This window comes from Podarcis gaigeae (assembly GCF_964106915.1).
Source record: "Podarcis gaigeae genome assembly, chromosome: 18".
In the NCBI taxonomy this organism is placed as follows: Eukaryota; Metazoa; Chordata; class Lepidosauria; order Squamata; family Lacertidae; genus Podarcis; species Podarcis gaigeae.
This window is the reverse complement of record NC_139696.1, coordinates 2,494,463-2,509,648: the sequence shown is the minus strand read 5'-3', so window position 1 is coordinate 2,509,648 and position 15,186 is coordinate 2,494,463. Positions and strand designations below refer to the sequence as shown.

The 15,186-nt window shown below is 48.6% G+C and overlaps 2 protein-coding genes across 2 annotated transcripts in view; both read left to right on the top strand.

The window, feature by feature from the left end:
• Window positions 1-15,186, top strand: part of TEKTIP1 (tektin bundle interacting protein 1) — a 209,428-nt gene that overhangs the window by 182,874 nt on the left and 11,368 nt on the right. The window lies entirely within an intron of this gene.
• The window catches only part of FZR1 (fizzy and cell division cycle 20 related 1), a 29,497-nt gene that overhangs the window by 12,188 nt on the left and 2,123 nt on the right, over window positions 1-15,186 (top strand). The window contains exons 7-13 of the mRNA XM_083720534.1: window positions 1,480-1,663; window positions 4,485-4,550; window positions 5,606-5,708; window positions 8,902-9,086; window positions 11,172-11,405; window positions 12,396-12,500; window positions 14,758-14,850. Coding sequence (XP_083576660.1) covers window positions 1,480-1,663; window positions 4,485-4,550; window positions 5,606-5,708; window positions 8,902-9,086; window positions 11,172-11,405; window positions 12,396-12,500; window positions 14,758-14,850 — 970 coding nt within the window. The remainder of the gene's footprint in view (window positions 1-1,479; window positions 1,664-4,484; window positions 4,551-5,605; window positions 5,709-8,901; window positions 9,087-11,171; window positions 11,406-12,395; window positions 12,501-14,757; window positions 14,851-15,186) is intronic.

Below are 15,186 nucleotides of genomic sequence, written 5' to 3'. Positions count from 1 at the left end.
TATCCTGGGCCATATAAGCCCCTTTTTGGCCAGGAATTTGGGAAGACACCCTGCTGTGGCTTAGCGGTATATATAGCCAAACCACTGATTCTGCAGTCGCCCGGTTTAAAAGAGAAAATGACCTTGCTTCGTGGAAAGTTGCAGAAGGTGGAGACGCTCTGTTGTAACTTACGTATGTGTTTTCCTTGTATGTTCATGAACGTTTATTTTATATATATATACAGTGGTGCCTCGCAAGACGAAAAGAATCCGTTCTGCGAGTCTCTTCGTTTTGCGGTTTTTTCATCTTGCGAAGCAAGCCTATTAGTGGCTTAGCGGATTAGCGCTATTAGCGGCTTAGCGGATCAGCTGATAAGCGGCTTAGCGGATCAGCTGATAAGCGGCTTAGCGGATCAGCTGATAAGCAGTTTAGCGGATCAGCTGATAAGCGGCTTAGCGGCTTAGAAAAAGGGGGGGAAAGGGGAAAAAACCCGCAGGAACTTGCAAGACATTTTCGTCTTACGAAGCAAGCCCATAGGAAATTCGTTTTGCGAAGCACCTCCAAAACGGAAAACCCTTTCGTCTAGCGGGTTTTCCGTCTTGCGAGGCGTTCGTCTTGCAGGGCACCACTGTATATAAGACCTTAGAATTCCTATAACAAGGGGCTCCTCAGACAGGTTGCCCCCTCTCAGTTACTCTGCTGGGCAGGTAGAACTAAGGTCCAGGGTCCTTCTGCGACTCGACCACCGAGATCACCTGCAGGAGCGTCGCTGGTCACTCCCTGAATTGTTGGAGCTCCTTCGACAGCAACAAGAAACCGAGCTTTTAGTGTCACCAGCCCAGTCCTGTGGAACCCTCTGCCACCAGAGATTCGGCGTGCGTCTTCTGTGCCAACTTTTTAAAACACTCGCTGGAAACTTTTTTGTGCACACAGTTGGAGCGCATCTTTCCACAATGCTGAACTGAGGCCTCTTTTTTAACATTGTACAGCGGTACCCGCGATTGTTTTTCTCCTTCCCATGAGGTACAGCAGAAAAGCTGTCCGAATATAAACAGTCAACTTATTAAAGCTCACAATAATTTCATAATTGTCTGTCTTATGTATTTCTAACAGTGTAACCAAATCAATTTGCTATAACTGTAAAAAAAAAAAACTCTAATGAAAATTTATCATTCCAAAAACGAAACTTTCCTCTGGTTGTAAATGTTAAGATGATACCAGCAAGAACGAGTCTTTCTGTTTAAAAATAAAAATCAAGTCTTACTGACTAGTGATTTAAATCGCGGTTTGAATCGTGATTTAGATCTATTTGATTTAGATTGTGATGTAGATCGTTTTGATTTAGATCATGATTTAGATTTGATTTAGACTTCGGTCGATTGTGATTTAGATTGATTTTATTTAAATCAAATCCACCCTGTTTGGAGGGAATAATGATGCTTCCTCCCTCTTCACACCTCCTTCTTCCTCTTCCCCAATTTCCCACGCGGCCGAAACAGCCAAAAGCTGCTACGGTCTCCTCGGAAGCCCACGAGGAAAATCTCCAAGATCCCCTTCAAAGTACTGGATGCTCCGGAACTTCAGGACGACTTCTACCTAAACCTGGTCGACTGGTCGTCCCTTAACGTCCTCAGCGTCGGCCTCGGAACTTGTGTTTACCTGTGGAGTGCCTGTACCAGCCAGGTAAAGTCGAGTGTGTGTGTGTGTGTGTGTGTGTCCCCTTCCTTCTTATTTTCTTACGTTACAACCAGGGCCATATTTAGGTTCAGGATCACACTTCAAAACGACCTTGACAGATTAGAGAACTAGGCCAAAACAAACAAGATGAATTTTAACAGGGAGAAATGTAAAGTATTGCACTTGGGCAAAAAAATAATAATGAGAGGCACAAATACAAGATGGGTGACACCTGGCTTGAGAGCAGTACATGTGAAAAGGATCTAGGAGTCTTGGTTGACCACAAACTTGACATGAGCCAACAGTGTGACGCGGCAGCTAAAAAAGCCAATGCAATTCTGGGCTGCATCAATAGGAGTATAGCATCTAGATGAAGGGAAGTAAGAGTGCCACTGTATTCTGCTCTGGTCAGACCTCACCTGGAGTACTGTGTCCAGTTCTGGGCACCACAGTTCAAGAAGGACACTGACAAACTGGAACGTGTCCAGAGGAGGGCAACCAAAATGGTCAAAGGCCTGGAAACGATGCCTTATGAGGAACGGCTAAGGGAGCTGGGCATGTTTAGCCTGGAGAAGAGGAGGTTAAGGGGTGATATGATAGCCATGTTCAAATATATAAAAGGATGTCACATAGAGGAGGGAGAAAGGTTGTTTTCTGCTGCTCCAGAGAAGCGGACACGGAGCAATGGATCCAAACTACAAGAAAGAAGATTCCACCTCAACATTAGGAAGAACTTCCTGACAGTAAGAGCTGTTTGACAGTGGAATTTGCTGCCAAGGAGTGTAGTGGAGTCTCCTTCTTTGGAGGTCTTTAAGCAGAGGCTTGACAACCATATGTCAGGAGTGCTCTGATGGTGTTTCCTGCTTGGCAGGGGGTTGGACTCGATGGCCCTTGTGGTCTCTTCCAACTCTAGGATTCTATGATTCTAGGTTTGATGAGGCCCTAAGCTACTGAAGGTAATGGGGCCCTTTATATGTCCAGCTGTCCTTTGTCAACAACAAATTGTCACCGCTTTTTGGGTTGAATCTATGCTATATGGTCATTTGTGGACCTAATAGGTATCTCAAGCCACTTGTACATCATAAAATAGGTATTTTATCAAAGTAATTGTTGAACTGAAATACAATTATATAAATACAAGGTACCACCGTATATAGTGATACCTCGGGTTACATACGCTTCAGGTTACAGACTCCACTAACCCAGAAATAGTACCTCGGGTTAAGAACTTTGCTTCAGGATGAGAAGAGAAATCGTGCAGTGGCGGCGCAGCGGCAGCAGAAGGCCCCATTAGCTAAAGTGGTGCTTCAGGTTAAGAACAGTTTCAGGTTAAGAACGGACCTCCAGAACAAATTAAGTTCTTAACCTGAGGTACCACTGTACAGAAATGAAAAAAAACAGTGATATTTTAGGGAGTTGGCGGGGCCCGTGACTTATATCATAGGAGCCTACACAACACAAAACACTGTTGCTGTATGTAAGTTTGATTTTATTTCTTATCTTATATTTTGGAAATGTCCATCCAGTTGTTTTGTTCCTTTAATTTTTTGGGGGGGCCCAAAGAGACTGGCGCCCTAAGCTAGAGCTTGTTTAGCCTGTACATTAATCCGGCACTGATTACGAAACAAACAAAAAAACAGCTATTGGAAGAAAAACTCTCCCTTTCCAGAGACATGGTATTGGATAACCTTCACCTTTGCCTTCCTCTCGCCTCTTTTGAATTGGCCTCTTAACGGGAGGCCCGGCAAAATGTTCCATCCCTCGGCTGAGTCTGCCTGTTGCTTCTCTGCCTGAGTCCCTGCTCCAGGGGCTTTGGAGAGGGGGCGTGTCCCCAAATAACAACTCCTGCCTAAAACTTGAGGGTTCTTCCCAATAGCAGATGAACTTTGTGCATGTGTATATATATACACACACACACACACACAGTGGAACCTCGGTCGTCAAACGCAATCCGTTCCAGAAGACCGTTCGACTTCCGAAACGTCCGACAGCCAAGGTGCAGTGGGTGGCCAGAAGATTCCATTGGAGAAATCGAGAAATGCGCCTTGGGAGTTGTTTGACTTCTGAGGCACGTTCGAAAACAAGCAATTTTGGGTTTCCAGCATTTGAAAACCGAAACATTCGGCTTCCGAGACTCTCAAAAACTGAGGTTCCACTGTATATATATTTTAATCAAATCTGCTTAGGCACAAAAGTGTTCTTCCCCTTTTTAATTTTCCAAAATAAAGAAAAAAGGCATTTCTAACAGTTGGTGGAGACGCGGGTGGCGCTGTGGGTTAAACCACAGAGCCTAGGGCTTGCCGATCGGAGGGTCGGCGGTTCAAATCCCCGCAATGACGGGGTGAGCTCCCGTTGCTCGGTCCCTGCTCCTGCCCACCTAGCAGTTCAAAAGCACCTCAAAGTGCAAGTAGATCAATAGGTACCGCTCCGGCAGGAAGGCAAACGGCATTTCTGTGTGCTACTCTGGTTCGCCAGAAGCGGCTTAGTCCTGCTGGCCACATGACCCGGAAGCTGTACGTCGGCTCCCTCGGCCAGGAAAGCGAGATGAGCGCCGCAACCCCAGAGTCGGTTACGACTGGACCTAATGGTCAGGGGTCACTTTACCTTTACCTTTAGCAGTTGGTGGGCCGTTGCACTGATCCAGCAGTCAGGCTCTTATGTAGAATGAAACTCTTACTGTTATTATTATTACGGTCTTATGCTTCCTTGCTGGGGACGAGGCTGCTTATGGGAGGCCTACGATGTCAACAGCCTCTCCTGCTTTCCTTCCCAGTGCCCTCTCCTTTTTTCTCAATCTTTCTTCCCCGTCTCCCCTCTTTCTCCCAAGGTGACCCGGCTGTGCGACCTCTCCGTGGAAGGCGATTCCGTCACCTCCGTCGGGTGGTCTGAGCGGGTGAGTACGCCGTTGGGTTTCCGCCGAAGCTCAGCGGTTGCGAATGGCGGGCAGGGCTGTGATGGCGAGACTGGGTGGGGGGGGAGGGACCCTTTGTCCCGGGGCTGAATGTGGCCCTCCAAGCTTTTCCACCTGGCTCTCGGAGGTTCTCACCCTTTGCATCCCTTCTCTGGCATAATGGGGACCTGCCAAAGCTAGATGGCTTTCAGGCAAAATTTCTACCATCTCTGCTGCAGGTACCCAACTGTGTCCCCAAGTCTGTACTTCTGTTAGAAGCTGGTGAAGGCCCAATTTCAACTAAAGCGTGGTGGGCTGCCCTAAAACATTGGCACAGGATTTCAGTGTTTGATCTCGGGAAGGGTTTGTACCAACACTTGACCAGCAAATGGCAGAAAACCATGGCTAAAAAAGTCACCTCTATTGGTCTGTCTCCCCCCCCCCCCAACTGTACTACCTGGGTTATGAAGGCGCCCTAAAGACGTTAAAGCAAAGATTATGGGATAATGCACACAGTGACTTGCGCTCTCAATCACACGCAGTCTGCAGTCTGCTGGCAGTAGGAGTACAATATGGGCATGTTTTTAAGTTAACACCTTACATTAAAAACCTGACAGTACCAAACTATCGAAGGCTTTTCACCAAAGCCAGACTAAACGTCTTTCCTTCTGCAGTGTTGCGAGGAGTTCCCTACCAGGACAGACTTTGCTCGTGGGCTCAAGACATCGATTCCATAAATCATATTTTGCTGCACTGTGCAAAATACGAGCAAGCCAGGGCTGAACTGATATTCCCCTTGCTGGTACCTTTCCTGGGAAAATCAGAGTCTCACTATGTCAGGTTCCTATTGGAAGACCGGACAAACGCTAGAACGTGAGCAGTGGCCAAGTTTTTATGGGTGGTTGCAAGAACCAGTGATCCCTATACTCTGAACAAAATGCTTGTTTAACCTGGAGGCAGGCTGTCGGAATTGTGTTTTGCTTGGTAATGATTTGTTGGGTCTCTGGGCCTTAATAAAGATTGATGATGAGGATCATGCATCCCTTCTCCCCAATTAGGGCAACTTGGTGGCAGTCGGGACCCACAAGGGTTTTGTACAGATCTGGGATGCCGGAGCCGGGAAAAAGCTCTCCATGCTGGAAGGGCACACAGCCAGAGTAGGTAAGGGAAAACAATCTCTCCAAGGACCTGTTGACGACATTTTACCATTGCACTGTGGAGAGCGTATTAAGCTATGGTCTGTGTGTGTGGTTTGGGAGCTGCACGGCCAGGGGAAAAACAATGCTGTCCAGGGTTGTAAAGACTGCAGAGAGAATAATTGGGTGCGCTCTTGAGAGCAGGACATGTGAAACGGATCTAGGTGTCTTGGTTGACCACAAACTTGACATGAGCCAACAGTGTGACGCGGCAGCTAAAAAAGCCAATGCAATTCTGGGCTGCATCAAGAGGAGTATAGCATCTAGATCAAGGGAAGTAATAGTGCCACTGTATTCTGCTCTGGTCAGACCTCACCTGGAGTACTGTGTCCATTTCTGGGCACCACAGTTCAAGAAGGACACTGACAAACTGGAACGTGTCCAGAGGAGGGCAACCAAAATGGTCAAAGGCCTGGAAACGATGCCTTATGAGGAACGACTAAGGGAGCTGGGCATGTTTAGCCTGGAGAAGAGGAGGAGGTTAAGGGGTGATATGATAGCCATGTTCAAATATATAAAAGGATGTCACATAGAGGAGGGAGAAAGGTTGTTTTCTGCTGCTCCAGAGAAGCGGACACGGAGCAATGGATCCAAACTACAAGCAAGAAGATTCCACCTAAACATTAGGAAGAACTTCCTGACAGTAAGAGCTGTTTGACAGTGGAATTTGCTGCCCAGGAGTGTGGTGGAGTCTCCTTCTTTGGAGGTCTTGAAGCAGAGGTTTGACAACCATATGTCAGGAGTGCTCTGATGGTGTTTCCTGCTTGGCAGGGGGTTGGACTCGATGGCCCTTGGGGTTTCTTCCAACTCTAGGATTCTATGATTCCCACCTTGGGCCAAATCTATGCTTCCAGGTGCCATAAGAAAGCGGCAGAGATGGCGCAGGATAGTGCACACCCCGGAAATGATCTCTTTCAGCTTCTGCCTTCTGGAAGAAGGTATAGGGTTATAAAGACCAGGACTAGCCGCCTGAGAAACAGTTTCTACGCAAAAGCAATTCTGGTTCTAAACGCAGCATAAGGGGTCTCTATAGTATAGTGTATTTAAAAATGCGGTTTCAGAGTTTTTAGGGGGTTTTGAATGCTTTATGTAGTTTTGTAGTAGTTTAGTTTTATGTAGTTTTTCAATTTCATTGTTCTGCATGGGACAATGACAAAGATATCATATATTGTATCGTATATCGAAAGTGGGTCAAGCAGAACGCGGAAACGGAACGCCGATTTCCTAAAAGCCCCGTGCGAAGCCCTGCAGAAATAAGAATATTAATAGTAATTTATTGCAGTGGTACCTTGGTTCTCAAACGCCTTGGAACTCAAACAACCTGGAACCCAAACACTGCAAACCCGGAAGTTAAGTGTTCCAGTTTGCGAACTATTTTCGGAAGCCGAACGTGCCCCGTTTTGAGTGTTCCGCTTCTGATTTGAGTGTTACGCTGAGGTCTGTCTGTCTTTGCTATTTATTTTCCGTTTCTGCGGTTCTTTATGTTTTGTTTTGGTGACTGTGTGGATCCCAGTTCAGCTACTGATGGATTGTGTGACTGCAGTACACTGTTTATTGCTTTCGTTTCATGGATCAATGGTCTCGTTAGGTAGTAAAATCCATGTTCAATGGCTGTTTTAGGGGTTTTCAAAAGTCTGGAACGGATCAATCCGTTTTGCATTGCTTTCTATGGGAAATCGCACCATGGTTTTGGAACGCTTTGGTTTTGGAACAGACTTCCGGGACTGATTAAGTTTGAGAACCAAGGTACCACTGTATTCGTATCCTACCCATCTGACTGGCTAGCCACAGCCACTCTAGGCGGCTTCCAACATCTATAAAAACATAATTAAACATTGGAAAGCTTCCTTATATATGGCTGCCTTCTGGTGTTCTTCTAAAGGTTCTATAGTGACTCATCTTGACATCTGACGGCAGGGCGGGAGCCACCACCGAGAAGGCCCTCTGCCGGGTTCCCTGTAGCTTTGCTTCTCTCGGGGAGGGAACCGCCAGAAGGCCCTCGGTGCCGGATCGTAGCGTCCGGGCTGGACGATGGGGGTGGAGACGCTTCTTCAGTGGGGAGACAGCCACATGTCACTAGGGAGAACATACAACACACACAGAACTACCACCGAGAAGGCCCTGTTCTGGGCAGCCTCAACAACAAGGCCTGTGTGTTGGAGGGTCTAAGAGTGATATCCGTTTCACTGGTGGTTCTGCTGCTGGTGGCTTAACTCTGGGTGGGTCGGAGTGTTTGTGGGCATGCTGTGACCTCACAGCAGCTCAGCCAATAGAAGCAAGGGAGGCTCAGCAAGCGGTGGGCGGTGTTTCTAACAAGCAGGGGCACATGGGCGCTCACTGATGGTGCCAGGGTGTTCAGTTTCCCTGAGTCTGTCTGCATCCCTTCCTCCCCGCGCCTCCCCAAAAACTCAAGCGGGTGCAGAATGCTGCGGCGAGACTCCTTACGGGGTCCTCACTGCGGGATCACATTCACCCGGTGCTATACCAGCTGCACTGGCTCCCAGTGGAGTACAGGATCAGGTTTAAGGTGCTGGTTTTAACCTTTAAAGCCCTATACGGCCTAGGACCCTTGTACCGACAGGACCGTCTCTCCTGGTATGTCCCACGGAGGACCTTACGGTCTTCAAACAAAAACATCCTGAAGGTCCCAGGCCACAGAGAGGTTAGGCTGGCCTCAACCAGAGCCAGGGCTTTTTCAGCTGTGGCTCCGATCTGGTGGAATGCTCTGTCACAGGAGACTAGGGACTTGGCATCTTTCCGCAGGGCCTGCAAGACAGAGTGTTCCACCAAGACAGAGTGTTCCACCAGGCCTTTGGCCAGGGCACAGCCTGACTCCCTCCTTTGGCAATCTTCACAGAACTTTGGCCTAATGGTTGCCATCATTTTGAGTTGAATTAATTTTATAATGAAATGATTTTAGAATGATTTTAGAATGTTGTACTATCTTATTGTTAAAACAAAAAAAAATTCCTTCCAGTAGCACCTTAAAGACCAACTAAGTCAGTTCTTGGTATGAGCTTTCGTGTGCATGCACACTTCTTCTTTCGTGTGCATGCACACTTCTTCTATCTTATTGTTGTTAGCCGCCCTGAGCCCGGCTTCGGCTGGGGAGGGCGGGATATAAATAAAGTTTATTATTATTATTATCAATGCTCCAGGTGCCCTGGCGTGGAACGCGGACCAGCTCTCTTCCGGCAGCCGGGACCGGATGATCCTGCAGAGAGATATCCGGACACCTCCCCTTCAGTCCGAGCGCCGCCTTCAAGGCCACAGGCAAGAGGTCTGCGGGCTCAAGTGGTCGACTGACCACCAGCTCCTCGCGTCCGGCGGGAACGACAACAAGGTAATAATAAGAATTAGATGACGGAATTTTCGGAGCTAGCCGACCTAACCGGAAGAGTCCACGACCAGAAGGGGGAGGAGTATCAGGAAGAGTGGAATAGATTTAATGATTATTTAGTTAAATTTGTTAAGTTAAACTAACTGCAAATAGCTTGCAGATACCTAATGGGCTTAGGATTTTATTTATGTTAAGTGATGAATTAATCTGTTTTAATTCCATAAGGTGAAGATCTAAGGATGTTAATGTTTTAAGTTAAATTTCATAAAAATTGGGATTTGGAAAACCGTTAAAAGGACATGCAATGAAATTCAATCAAGTGGAAGCGAGGAAGTCACTTAACAAAGTTAATTACTGTAATTTTCAATAAGGCTATGATTTATGTTTGTTTGTCTTGTGTGTTTGTTTGTTTGTTTGTTTATAATATTGTGAAAACTAATGATTTTTTTGGAAAATAATAATAATAATAATAATAATAATAATAATAATAATAATAATAATAATAATAATTTATTTATACCCCGCCCTCCCCAGCCAAGACCGGGCTCAGGGCGGCTAACAACCAATAATAAAAACAAGTTGATTAAAATGCAATTTTGAAGATTTAAGATACAACATTAAAACAAATAGGGTGCAATCTCTTCATAGGAGGAGAAAGGAAAAATAAAAAGGGGAAGGGGATCAAGTTGATTCTAAGCCAAAGGCCAGGCGGAACAACTCTGTCTTACAGGCCCTGCGGAAAGAGATCAGATTCTGCAGGTCCCTGGTCTCATGAGGCAGAGCGTTCCACCAGGACGGAGCCAGTGTTGAGAAGGCCCTGGCTCTGTTTGAGGCTAATCTAACTTCCTTAGGGCCCGGGACCTCTAGGGTGTTGTTATTTATGGACCTTGAGGCTCTCCGTGGGGCAGACCGGGAGAAGCGGTCCCGTAGGTACGAGGTACAGTTGCCGTGGAATTCTACTCAGTATTGAATCATAGAATCGTAGACTTGGAAGAGACCACAAGGGCCATCGAGTCCAAACCCCTGCCAAGCAGGAAACACCATCAGAGCACTCCTGACATATGGTTGTCAAGCCTCTGCTTAAATGAGACTCCACCACACTCCTTGATCCAGAGCAGATCCCAGTGTATATTTAGCAGAGTAACAATAATAATCAATCTTTAGTACGGTCGAGAGACACAACAAATTGTTACAAAGCAATGCACAATTCCGACATCCTACCTCCAGGTTAAACAAGCATTTTGTTCAGACTTAAAGATAGGGATCATCGGTTTGCAACCACCGATAAAAACTGCCAATGTTCTAGCGTTTGTCCGGTCTTCCAATAGGAACCTGACGTAGTGAACCTCTGATTTTCCTGGGAAAGGTACCAGCAAGGGTAATTGATAACAACAACAACAATAATTTATTCTTTATACCCCGCCCATCTGGCTGGGTTTCCCCAGCCACTCTGGGCGGCTTCCAACAGAATATTAAAATACAATAGTCTATTAAACATTAAAAGCTTCCCTAAACAGGGCTGCCTTCAGATGTCTTCTAAAAGTCACATAGTTGCTTATTTCCTTGACATCTGGTGGGAGGGCATTCCAGAGGGCGGGTGCCATCACCAAGACGGCCCTCTGCCTGGTTCCCAGTAACCTCACTTCTCGCAGGGAGGGAACTGCTAGAAGGCCCTTGGGAGATGGACCCCGGTGTCTGGGCTGGAAGATGGGGGTGGAAAGGCTCCTTCAGGGATACAGAACCGTTTAGGGCTTTCAAGGGTCAGCACCAACGCTTTGAATTGTGCTTGGAAACGTACTGGGAGCTAATGTAGGTCTTTCAAGACTGGTGTTATATGATCTCGGCGGCCGCTCCCAGTCCCCAGTCTGGCTGCCGCATTCTGAATTAGTTGCAGTTTCCGGGTCACCTTCAAAGGCAGCCCCATGGAGAGGGCATTGCAGTAGTCCAAGCGAGAGATAACTAGAGCATGCACCACTCTGGTGAGACAGTCTGTGGGCAGGGAGGGTCTCAGACAAAACTCTGTAGCTCTGGCGCCCCCTGCCTGAAAAACAAGGCTGCCGATGACGGCTCCCTCTTGCTCCCTCGCAGCTCCTCGTGTGGAACCACTCCAGCCTCAGCCCAGTCCAGCAGTACACAGAGCACCTTGCGGCCGTCAAGGCGATCGCCTGGTCCCCCCACCAGCACGGGCTGCTGGCTTCCGGCGGCGGGACGGCGGACCGCTGTATACGTTTCTGGAACACGCTGACCGGACAGCCTCTGCAGTGCATTGACACCGGGTCGCAAGTCTGCAACCTCGCCTGGTCCAAGCACGCCAATGAGCTGGTAAGAAAGCCCTCGTCCCCTTTGTGTTTCCCTCTATCCTTCGCCTGCCCGTCCCCTGGAGGGCTGGCACTTTATTTTCCTAGTTACTTAAAGGTAAAGGGACCCCTGACCATGAGGTCCAGTTGTGGCCGACTCTGGGGTTGCGGTGCTCATCTCGCTTTACTGGCCGAGGGAGCCGGCGTACAGCTTCTGGGTCATGTGGCCAGCAGGACTAAGCCGCTTCTGGCGAACCAGAGCGGCGCATGGAAACGGCGTTTACCTTCCCGCCGGAGCGGTACCTATTTATCTACTTGCACTTTGACGTGCTTTCGAACTGCTAGGTGGGCAGGAGCAGGGACCGAGCAACGGGAGCTCACCCCGTCATTGCGGGGATTCGAACTGCCGACCTTCTGATCGGCAAGCCCTAGGCTCTGTGGTTTAACCCACAGCACCTCCCGCACCCCAAATTTGCCTTGAAAGAGTCTTTGAACCTCTTTTGTTGTCCATCATCATTACGCTTTCCATTCTTAAGTTCGGAATAGAGTACAGTGGTACCTCAGGTTACATACGCTTCAGGTTACAGACTCCGCTAACCTGGAAACAGTGCTTCAGGATAAGAACAGAAATCGTGCTCCGGCGGCGTGGTGGCAGCAGGAGGCCCCATTAGCTGAAGTGGTGCTTCAGGTTAAGAACAGTTTCAGGTTAAATACAGACCTCCGGAACGAATTAAGTACTTAACCCGAGGTACCATTGTAGTTGCTTTGAAGACGATAATCAGGCATCTGCACAACATGACCCGTCCAACAAAGTTTATGTTGAAGAATTATTGCTTTGACACTGGCAATCTTTGCTTCTTCCAGTACACTGGCATTAGTTTGCCTGATATACCAGGTGATGTGTAAAAATTTCCAGAGACACCGTTGATGGAATCTTTCAAGGAGTTGTTGATCCACCAACATTACACTTCCCATTTTTTCACATACTCATCTCTCTCTCTCTTTTTCTCTCTAGGTGAGCACTCACGGATACTCTCAGAACCAAATCCTCGTCTGGAAATACCCCTCCTTGACTCAAGTCGCAAAGCTAACCGGGCATTCTTACAGAGTCCTCTACCTGGTGAGTAACTGCCCGTCCCAAAAAATAAACCCCCTCTGTATCCTGCCTTTATGCCCTCTTACCTACACACGGATTGTTGTTGTTATTCGTTGGTTTTCTTTTTTCCTTCGTTCTGGGGTACTTTGAATGCAAAAGCAGCTCCAAAATCTGAGGCAGAGTGGGTAGCTTTTTTAGGGGGTGTGTCCATCCTTTGCAGCAACCTCCCTCCATCCCAGAAACATTCCCTGCCAGGGAACTGAGGCGTTCCCAAAGCAAAGGAAGGATTGAACTCTGATTAATAAGAATACACACAGAGGCTTGAACCAAATAGACTCTGGGAAGGATGCTGTCAGGGGTTCAGAAGGAGAGACACAGGAGGGGGAGCAAATGGAGAGTGAGGAGGAGGAGTACGAGGGGGGCGCAGGCAGTGACAGTGGCCAGAGTTATTCCACAAGCCTCTCTAGCGAATCGGAGGACTCACAGAAGGGAGCGCCGGTGGCCAGAGCGAAGGGGGGTCCAGGGGGGAAGCCCCAGGAGGAAGGGGCCAGCGGGGAGTCCCTGAGCAGCAGCTGGAGATCAGGACCAGTGTCTCCACCAGAGCGCAGTGGGGAGGGGGAGTCCCAGGAGTCGGGACCAGTGTCCTCACCACCAGAGGGAGGAGAGGAGTCAGGTTTGGCAACGCCCACATCAGGAAGCGGGGAAACGGTCAGAAGGAAAGTCACCGGCTGGGCGCGCGCGCCAAGTTCAAATGTACAGGAGCGCGGCACAGCGGGGAGCCCGGGAAGGGAGCCAGGTCCTAAAGCCCGCCGGAGGGAGGGGCAAGACTCAGGAGGCTCAGCGTCAGAGGAGTCCAGGAAGGAGGGAACCCCAGAGGGCAGAAGGACCCAGCGCAGGAAAGAGCAGCGCAAGAGGTGGAGCCGGGCTAGAATCTTAAACTGGTGTGGGTGGAGCAGTGAGTCAGAGGGGACTTAGCCGGTCTAGCGCCGAGACGTGGGTCTGCGCGCCCAGAGCTTGGAAATGGAAACTAAACTTTAATAAAGACTTTTGTATATAACATCCACTGGGCGTTGGTCCTCTGTGAGCTGGGACCTAGCGGCAGTCCTGACAGATGCGTATAATAGTCTCTGTCTGTGTGCCTCCAGCACCTGGCCCAGGTCGTTTTATTCACAAAAGAACTTTTTACAGAGTGAACCAATCAGATTTCTTCTGAGCATTTCAACAAACCCCACGTGGGGACAAAGTTAAACTGCCAAAACTAATTAAGCTCTGGGGTTGCGGCGCTCATCTCACTTTACTGGCCGAGGGAGCCGGCGTACAGCTTCCAGGTCATGTGGCCAGCAGGACTAAGCCGCTTCTGGCGAACCAGAGCAGCGCACAGAAATGCTGTTTACCTTCCCGCCGGAGTGGTACCTATTGATCTACTTGCACTTTGAGGTGCTTTTGAACTGCTAGGTTGGCAGGAGCAGGGACCGAGCAACGGGAGCTCACCCCGTCATTGCGGGGATTTGAACCGCCGACCTTCTGATCGGCAAGTCCTAGGCTCTGTGGTTTAACCCACAGCGCCACCCGCGTCCCTTATGCAGGGATTTAGGATATGCAAAATGAACCATGGAAAGAGAAGAAGGGAAGTCGTTGATATTTTAAGGGAGTTTAAATGCGTATTCTGAATTGCAATGCAGAAAATTTAATACATATATAGTGCTTTTTTTCTTGTTTAGGGGTACTCTCATTTTCCTGTTCCTATTGAATTACTGCCCCTCAATGAGGCCAAAGTTAGATTCACAAAGTGGTTAGGTACCTGCAGAAAAGCTTTATACAGAATCAAACCATTGTGCCCTCCTGTCCCCATATTGTCTGCCCTGGCTGGCAATGGCTCTCTGGGGTTTCAGGCGGGGGGGGGGGGCACGTGTTCCGCTAAATCTAAAGTTAAGGAGCTAGTCCTCATGGGCTTGAATGGGGAGAGCCTGATATCCATGACTTGCTCTCCCATTGAACCACGGCCGTCCACCCCCCCTCCAGTGTGGTGCAGTGGTTAAGAGCGGTGGACTCGTAATCTGGGGAACCGGGTTCGATTCTCTGCTCCTCCACGTGCAGCTGCTGGGTGACCTTGGGCCAGTCACACTTCTCTGAAGTCTCTCAGCCCCACTCACCTCACAGAGTGTTTGTTGTGGGGGAGGAAGGGAAAGGAGATTGTTAGCCGCTTTGAGACTCCTTAAAGGGAGTGAAAGGTGGGATATCAAATCCAAACTCTTCTTCTTCTTCTCCTTCCCTTCTGCAGGCAATGTCACCCGACGGAGAGGCCATTGTGACGGGCGCCGGGGACGAGACGCTGAGGTTTTGGAACGTCTTCAGCAAAACCCGCTCCACCAAGGTAAGGGAGAACTGGGCGAGGAGGCGGGTGAGCGGGTTGTGGGTTACGAGTAACCGAAGCCAGACTGTGCAGCCCTGTAAGATTCCATCCCTCGTGATTCTGAAATGTTGTCGCCTGTCTTGTCTCGAGAGACGAGGCTACCTGGCCCAATTTACCGGATCCCCTCCAAAACCTTTGGTATGGCAGATCTTCGCGTCTTCCGCGGTAATCACAAGGCCGTCTGCAAAAGCTTTTTAGTTGTATATCCTACCCTTATTCCTCTTCTTGTCTCATTGGAACTTACATTACTTGCCAGTACAGTGGTACCTCGGGTTACAGACGCTTCAGGTTACAGAC